Source organism: Micropterus dolomieu, linkage group LG21, assembly GCF_021292245.1.
Source record: "Micropterus dolomieu isolate WLL.071019.BEF.003 ecotype Adirondacks linkage group LG21, ASM2129224v1, whole genome shotgun sequence".
NCBI lineage: Eukaryota > Metazoa > Chordata > Actinopteri > Centrarchiformes > Centrarchidae > Micropterus > Micropterus dolomieu.
In genome coordinates, this window is record NC_060170.1 from 35,248,531 (window position 1) to 35,257,106 (window position 8,576).

The 8,576-nt window shown below is 47.1% G+C and overlaps 1 protein-coding gene across 3 annotated transcripts in view; it reads left to right on the top strand.

Annotated features, from left to right (window-relative positions):
- Positions 1 to 8,576, top strand: part of tsc1a (TSC complex subunit 1a) — a 21,000-nt gene that overhangs the window by 7,246 nt on the left and 5,178 nt on the right. For 2 of the 3 annotated variants that reach the window (XM_046034769.1, XM_046034767.1), the window contains exons 7-17: positions 1,057 to 1,130; positions 1,257 to 1,456; positions 3,224 to 3,291; positions 3,916 to 4,027; positions 4,123 to 4,214; positions 4,304 to 4,337; positions 4,664 to 4,917; positions 5,634 to 5,782; positions 5,939 to 6,009; positions 7,655 to 7,821; positions 8,051 to 8,233. In XM_046034769.1, coding sequence (XP_045890725.1) covers positions 1,057 to 1,130; positions 1,257 to 1,456; positions 3,224 to 3,291; positions 3,916 to 4,027; positions 4,123 to 4,214; positions 4,304 to 4,337; positions 4,664 to 4,917; positions 5,634 to 5,782; positions 5,939 to 6,009; positions 7,655 to 7,821; positions 8,051 to 8,233 — 1,404 coding nt within the window. The remainder of the gene's footprint in view (positions 1 to 1,056; positions 1,131 to 1,256; positions 1,457 to 3,223; positions 3,292 to 3,915; positions 4,028 to 4,122; positions 4,215 to 4,303; positions 4,338 to 4,663; positions 4,918 to 5,633; positions 5,783 to 5,938; positions 6,010 to 7,654; positions 7,822 to 8,050; positions 8,234 to 8,576) is intronic. The other variant, XM_046034768.1, reaches the window with a different exon arrangement.

Below are 8,576 nucleotides of genomic sequence, written 5' to 3' on the forward strand. Positions count from 1 at the left end.
AGACCAGTAGACACCACTACAGACCAGCAGTGACCTGTACAGACCGGCAGTGACCAGTATAGACTAGCAGAGACCACTACAGATCAACAGAAACCTGTACAGACCAGCATAGTCCAGTACAGACCAGTAGACACCACTACAGATCAACAGAAACCTGTACAGACCAGCATAGTCCAGTACAGACCAGCAGACACCCCTACAGACCAGCAGACACCACTACAGATCAACAGAAACAGGCCAGCACAGGCCAGCACATAACTTTACAGACCAGCAGAGACCAGCGAAGACCTGTACGGACCAGTACAGATTGTACAGACCAGAAGAGACTTGTAGAGATCTGTACAGGCCAGCACATACCTTTACAGACCAGCAGAGACCAGCTAAGACCTGTACGGACCGGTGAAAACCAGTACAGATTGTACAGACCTGTAGAAACTAGCAGAGACCAGTACAGACCTGTAGGGAGCAGCAGAAACAGCACAGACCTCTAGAGACTTGTAGAGACCACTACCAACCAGTAGACACCACTACAGACCAGTAGACACCCCTACAGATCAGCAGAGACCTCACAGGCCAGCACATAACCTTACAGACCAGCGCAGACCAGTACAGATTGTACAGACCAGAAGAGACTTGTAGAGACCACGAGTCGTCATAACGATGTACCGAAGGATATGTCCAACTAATAACGCTGAAGCATACAGCAGATCTCACACAGGTGCAGGCTGGTTCTCATCGTCACAGACCGACCCCCTTCACCTTCCTGACTTTACGGGGAGGATCGAGGTGACGCACATCACCATAATGCAAATAAACACTACAGCTCTATAAACCGCTTCCTGTTCTCTAGTCAAGGTCCAGGTTTGTCCATTTTTATATCAGGAAGTGGTAGTGCCACAGAGCTCTGGGTGACCACGCCCACATGTCCTCGACCTGCCGAACTGCCTCGACACCTGTAGTAGCTCCCCACAGCAGGAAGTGAGAGACAGACAGGTGGCCCCGCCCCCAGATCAGGACAGGAGTTTAACTGTCTCTCTGTCTGTCTTTGGCTCTCAGCCCATGTTGGAACATGTCAGGGTTCACCCCGAGTTGGTCACAGGGACTCAGGACTATGAGCTGGACCCGTCCAGGTGAGTACACAGTTAACACACACCTGAGTCGGCTGGGTTCAGTCTACCCCCGAATAATAGATGAGGACAGAAAACATGGATTTTCAAAATAAAATACAGAACTACTGACTTCCTGTCTCGTCTCAGGTGGAGGCGTTACGAAGTCCATGACATCGTGATCGAGTGCTCCAGAGTGTCCCTGGATCCTCTGGAGTCGTCCTGTGAGGAGGACATTTACTCCTCTCTGAGAGACCCTCCCCCCTCTAACTCCCCCTCCTCCTCACCCAGACCTCCCCCACATTCCTCCCCCCTCCCTTACCTGAACCTCACCTCAGAGAGCAGCTCAGGTAACGCACACACCTGAGTACGATCTGAAGTTAAAGCTGTCGTTATGAGCTCGCAGTGTCAGGAATGTTCTGGCAACTTGGTGAACGATTTATTAATGGACACTGATTGGAAATATGAACAGTACTGTAACTTAACGAGTAGTCAACGAGTAATCAACGAGTAACTAACGAGTAGTCAACGAGTAGCCAACGAGTAGTCAACGAGTAATAAACGAGTAACTAACGAGTAATAAACGAGTAACTAACGAGTAGTCAACGAGTAGTCAACGAGTAATCGAGTAGTCAACAAGTAGTCAACGAGTAACCAACGAGTAGTCAATGAGTAGTCAACGAGTAACTAACGAGTAGTCAACGAGTAGCCAACGAGTAATAAACGAGTAACTAACGAGTAATAAACGAGTAACTAACGAGTAGTCAACGAGTAGTCAACGAGTAATCGAGTAGTCAACGAGTAATCAACGAGTAACTAACGAGTAACTAACGAGTAGTCAACGAGTAGCCAACGAGTAGTCAACGAGTAACTAACGAGTAACTAACGAGTAGTCAACGAGTAGTCAACGAGTAGTCAACGAGTAGTCAACGAGTAACTAACGAGTAGTCAACGAGTAGTCAACGAGTAATCGAGTAGTCAACGAGTAGTCAACGAGTAATCGAGTAGTCAACAAGTAGTCAACGAGTAGTCAACAAGTAGTCAACGAGTAACCATCGAGTAGTCAACAAGTAGTCAACGAGTAACCAACGAGTAGTCAACGAGTAACCAACGAGTAGTCAACGAGTAACCAACGAGTAACCAACGAGTAGTCAACGAGTAACCAACGAGTAACCAACGAGTAGTCAACGAGTAGCCAACGAGTAATCAACGAGTAACCAACGAGTAGTCAACGAGTAATCGAGTAGTCAACGAGTAGTCAACGAGTAGTCAAGTAATCAACGAGTAGTCAACGAGTAGTCAACGAGGAGTCAACGAGTAATTAACGAGTAATTAACGAGTAGTCAACGAGTAGTCAACGAGTAATCAACGAGTAGTCAACGAGTAATCAACGAGTAGCCAACGAGTAGTCAACGAGTAATCAACGAGTAGTCAACGAGTAATCGAGTAGTCAACGAGTAGTCAACGAGTAATCGAGTAGTCAACGAGTAGTCAAAGAGTAGTCAACGAGTAATCAACGAGTAGTCAACGAGTAATCAAAGAGTAGTCAACGAGTAATCGAGTAGTCAACGAGTAACCAACGAGTAGTCAACGAGGAGTCAACGAGTAATTAACGAGTAGTCAACGAGTAGTCAACGAGTAATCAACGAGTAGTCAACGAGTAGTCAACGAGTAGTCAACGAGTAATCATCGAGTAGTCAACGAGTAGTCAAAGAGTAGTCAACGAGTAGTCAACGAGTAGTCAACGAGTAATCAACGAGTAGTCAACGAGTAGTCAAAGAGTAGTCAACGAGTAACCAACGAGTAGTCAACGAGTAATCAAGTAGTCAACGAGAAATCAACGAGTAGTCAACGAGTAGTCAACGAGTAATCAACGAGTAGTCAACGAGTAATCAAAGAGTAGTCAACGAGTAATCGAGTAGTCAACGAGTAATCAAAGAGTAGTCAACGAGTAGTCAACGAGTAGTCAACGAGTAATCGAGTAGTCAACGAGTAATCGAGTAGTCAACGAGTAATCAAAGAGTAGTCAACGAGTAGTCAACGAGGACTGCTGAATTAAATGAATATCAACATCTTAGACCTTTTAAACATGAAATGAATTATTTGCTAATTGACAGGAAGTTCAGTCTGTCCTCAGCTGTCTGCACGTCCACCTCAGCTGACACTCAACAACTCCTACACACAGGTAAGATCACTCCTTCCCTTCCTCCTTTTTCCTTTCCTTCTTCCTTCCTTCCTTCCTTTCCTTCTTCTACCTTTCCACCTTCCTTTCCTCCTTCCTTTCCTTCTTTTTCCTTTAATCCTTCCTTTCATCCTTCCTTCCTTTCATCCGTCCTTCCTTCCTTTCCTCCTCCCTTCATCCTTCTTTTCTTCCTTCCTACCTCCTTCTTTCTTTCTTTCCTCCCTCCCTTACTTACTTCCCATCACTCCCTTCATCCTTCCATTGTTCCAATCTGTCTTTCTTTCCTTACTCCCTTCATTTTCCTCCTCCCTTCCTTCCTTCCTTCCTTCCGATCATTCCTCCCTTCATCCTTCCATTGTTCCTTCCCACCTCCTTTCTTTCCTTCCTTCATCCCTCCCTTCCTTCCCATCATTCCTCCCTTCATCCTTCCATTGTTCCTTCCTTCCTTCCTCCCTCCTTCCTTCTTTCTTTCTTTCCTTCCTTCCTTCATCCCTCCCTTCCTTCCCATCATTCCTCCCTTCATCCTTCCATTGTTCCTTCCTTCCTTCCCACCTCCTTCCTTCTTTCTTTCTTTCCTCCTCCCGTCCTTCCTTCCTCCCTCCACTCACACACTGTTTATGTGTTCAGGCTGATGATGTCACATGGAGCCCCTCCTCACAGTGTGGTTTGTCGACGCCCCCTCCTGAACCTGCTGCTACAGGCTCCGCCCACCCTCTGAGCAGGGCTGCCTCCGTCTCAGGTGAGACGCCGTGAGCTGTTAACACACGGGAGTCTGTAAGAAACGGATCAATAACTCGTCCATCTGTTTGTCCGTGAACTCTGTTGTGTTTCCAGGTGTGAAATGTCCCTCGCCAGCCTCCGTCCCCTTGACACCGCAGACAGATGAGAACCAACACGGCGGTCTGACTCCGGTTAACAACCGCCAGGTGAGATCAGGACCGCAGGTAGACGTTATGTTCTGGTGTCTTCACTGAGAGGCTTTTATTTTGAAGGATTCTCTCTCTCGTCCTCACAGGTCACAGGGAAGGAGGGAAGAGGCCAGAGTGAAGGTGAGTTGATCACCTAAGACCTGAACCACGAAGCCACAAAGTGCTTCACCTGGTGGAACCATTACTAAAACATCTCTCCTTCCCTCCTACCTTCCTTCCTTTCACCTTCCTTTCATCCTTCCTACCTCCATCTGTCCTTCCTCCTTCCATCCTACCTCCTTCTTCCTTCCTTCCTCCGTCCTTTTATCCTTACTAACTCATTCCTTTCTAACTCTTTCCAACCTTCCTACCTCTATCCCTCCTAAACTCCTTCTTACCTTCCTTCGTTCCTTCCTGGACTGACTGTTGTACTATTGATCCTCATGTTTCTGTCTGTCTCTCTCCAGAGTCGTCCTCCTCCTCTCAGCCGGTCCTCCTCACCTCCACCCCGGGCCGTGATGAGTCTTCCTCAGGTCCGGCCCTGCCCCTCCATCCCTGCTACATCTCGCTCTGCTTCACCCCCCCTCACCCCTCCACCACCTTCAGCCGATCAGAGGAGGAAGGCTCCGCCCTCCCGCCTGGCCCCGCCCCTCCCTATGAAGCCCTGTTTGAGCTCGCCCTGCCCCGAGCCGCCACGATGTTCATCGGGAAGAAGACGCAGGTAAAGTAAAGAACGAGGTTCACCAGTTTCACATCGTGGATTGATTCTGTCACATCAGCCTCCTGCTTATGAAACAGGAAGTTTATGCTGATTTCATGAATCAGCTGCGACAATGTTTCCTGTTCGTCTTTACTTATTGTGGTCCGACAGTCTGATTCCCAGGAGCACCTGCTCGCGTTAGTTAGTTTGTAGAATACCATTTTGAAGCCTCCAGTTTGGCATTTTTGCCTCCACCGTGTTGTTTTTTTGGAACCAGACATGACCATATTTGGACATCTGTAATTCACATTAACTGTGATATTAGCTGGGATGCTAATTTTGGCTAGCGACAAACAGGCTTTAAACAAAACCGACTTATTGAAAAATGAACAGCCGACTCCTGATAAGCTTTTTCAGCGGCGGATATGAGTCGCCTCTATCCTGATAAACAGGTCACCATGGTAACGATCAAGGTCAATCGGCTTGTAGAGAGAATCGTTCCTGTCAATACAGGGGAGGCTTTACACCTAGCTAACCAAGGTAGTCAAGGCTGTCAATACTCTCTCTTCTATCAAAACCAATAAATCTTCCTGATTACATTTCTAAAGTTTTCGTGGTTTCGTTTTCGCGGTAAAGTTTCAAAAATGCTTCTTTTTAATAAATTAGTCGATAGATCATGTGTAAAGTATTAATCTGTCCTGTCTTGTCGTGTGTCTCTGTGCTGTTGTGCGATGCAGGAGGTGGTGGAGAGAGCAGCGGGGGAGGACGAGAAGGGGGGAGGAGAGGGGGAGGATATGCAGGAGGAGCAGACCTCCGTCTCTCCTCTGAGTGTTTTAGACCAGCTGATCGTCCACGGACACGACGCCCACGAACACCTCCGCAGGAGGTGAGACCGTTAACAGAGAAACTAAACAGCAGTGGACCCAAAATGGAGCCCTGTGGCGCTCCGAGTGATGTAATAACCATACTGTCCTCTGTCATCACTGCGTATGTGTGCATGTGTGTGTGTGCGTGTGTGTGTGTGTGTGTGTGTGTGTGGCAGGTTGTCAGCTGTGAATAAGTCGGTGGATCGGAGTCATTTTGGAGGTAAACAGCAGAGCATGAAAAACAAAGGTACCGGAAACTAACACTGAAACTCATTAACATGATTCATTGATGTTTGTTTGAATTATTGATGAATGTGGAGTCTCTGTTTGGAACCCGATTGTTGAAAATCAGTTTTCTGTTTCTGTTTTCTTTTTGCAGCTGCATGACTTTTATATTTTCTCAGCAGTTAACTCTTTAGCTAGTTTATATTTTTATTAGGTTAAACTTTATTGTCCCCAAAGGAAATTTGGCTTGCACACAGTGCAGGGTTGTTGCTTCATATAAAACATCACATTACATCACCTAGAACCTGAGCAGCACTGACCAGGGGCAGTACTTTACTAGAGGGAAACATAAAAACAGAAGTAAAAGGACGTTGTTGGCAACATGGAGCTAAGGTGCTCGTATGTTGCCCCATTGCACCAAGATTATGAGTGAAGTGCTAAAGTGCTCGCATAATTATTGCACATAGCTCTATTTCACATTATTCAGCAGCTTGATGGAGCTTAATGTGGGTTAAATCCAGTGTTGGGGGTTAAACTCTGAATGGAAGTGAGCTAACTGGTAAGCCACTACTGACCAGACTAACCGGACTAATCTGAGCTGCTCGTCCGTTCGTCAGCATGTTTTCTAGCTAGCAGCTAAACAACGAGCTGCGTCAGAGAATCTGAAATGAATGCTATGACATTGATTGAATATTGGCTTGTAGATGTGATCAGAGCGGGACTCTTATCAAACATGCAGAGTTTGATACAGATGTGAGCATGTGCTGTGAAGGTATAACGACTTCCTGTTTCATGGCGAATCACTGATTTCTGACGCCAAGCCACAGACAGACCCTTCAGTGAAAACGCACAGTTTGTACAGCTTCTTATCGTCAATGCCTTTAGACTGCACAGCGAAAATTTCATGTTGATCGGATCAATTCAGTAGGAGGAGTTTGTTAAAGTACGGAACATGTAAATTGGCAAAAATGACCATTAGATTCAAAATGGCGGACTTCCTGTTGGGTTTAGGGCATGGCTCCCTGAGACTTTTTTGTAGCTCTGGACATGAAACATGTGCCATGAAAATTTCATACAATTTGGTGAAACATGGCCAGGGGAATGCTTTTTAGGAGTTGCTTAAAACTAAAATTTAAGTTTTCCAGCATGTTTAGGCTGCTAAAGAGGCGATTAATCTACAGAAGAAAGAAAAGAAATCCTGTTGTTTGTCTCAGCCTACACCAACAAAGAAGAAGAAACTCAACACAGTGTGACATAGGAACCCCACCGCCAACTAGTGTTTGGGTGGAGTAACTGCAGAGCGACGCAGACACCATCACACATGTAGAAATGCTCACGGCGGCACGTAGCCTACGGCGTCATCTGGTCTTTGGCTTCAGACGCTCATCTTTTCAATCTGGACTTTTAACGTAGCGCCACACAGCAGGTGAACACAGGCGAGCAGCAGCTGTCAGCTTTTAGTTTCCTCTGAGACAGAATGAAATAAAATAAAGGGAAATATTTTGAAGCCAGAAGTTTTTTTTATCTTATTAAAATTTAGTGAAAGTAATACATTTTACATAATCTCTGAAGTCCAGACTTCCTGCAGGACTTTGAACACATCGCCTTGAGACTGCAGGTGAACGTAAGCGTTGGTGTTACAGGTACTCTGTGTGTGTGTGTGTCAGGCCCCGCCCAGGGGGAGGAGCTTCAGTCCCTCAGGAGCCAGTTGCTTCTGGTCCACAGTCAGCTGCAGTACGAGCGTTTCAAACGCCAACAACACGCCATCAGAAACCGCCGCCTGCTGCGGAGAATCATCAGCGCCACCACGCTGGAGGAGCACGGCGTCGCCATGGTAACGACACTGTCCGATAACGGCAGATTTTATGGATTGAAATTTTTATGTTTGTTTGTTTTCTTCTTTCATGAGTTTGTTTAGAATCACGTTGTAATATTTTCCTGATAGTGGCGCCTGTGGTGACCTCTGACCTTTGCTCTAACGCCACCATCAGGACTAACCTCGCATTTAACTGTGACACGTGAAGGACACAGTGAACTCTGGAGAATACTTGTGTGTGTTGCAGAAAGGTCAGCTGAGCGCTCAGGACGAAGAGATTCGCTCTCTGAAGACGAGTCTGCAGGAAGAGCAGAGACGATACACACAACTGCAGCAGGACACGCACACACACACGGAGAGGCTGCACACACACGTCCAACAGCTGCTGCTGCAACACCAGGACGAGCAGAGAGACAGGCAGAGGCTGCAGGTACAAGTACACAGCAGAGAGACAGGCAGAGGCTGCAGGTACAAGTACACAGCAGAGAGACAGGCAGAGGCTGCAGGTACAAGTACACACACAGCAGAGAGACAGGCAGAGGCTGCAGGTACAAGTACACAGCAGAGAGACAGGCAGAGGCTGCAGGTACAAGTACACAGCAGAGAGACAGGCAGAGGCTGCAGGTACAAGTACACAGCAGAGAGACAGGCAGAGGCTGCAGGTACAAGTACACAGCAGAGAGACAGGCAGAGGCTGCAGGTACAAGTACACAGCAGAGAGACAGGCAGAGGCTGCAGGTACAAGTACACACACAGCAGAGAGACAGGCAGAG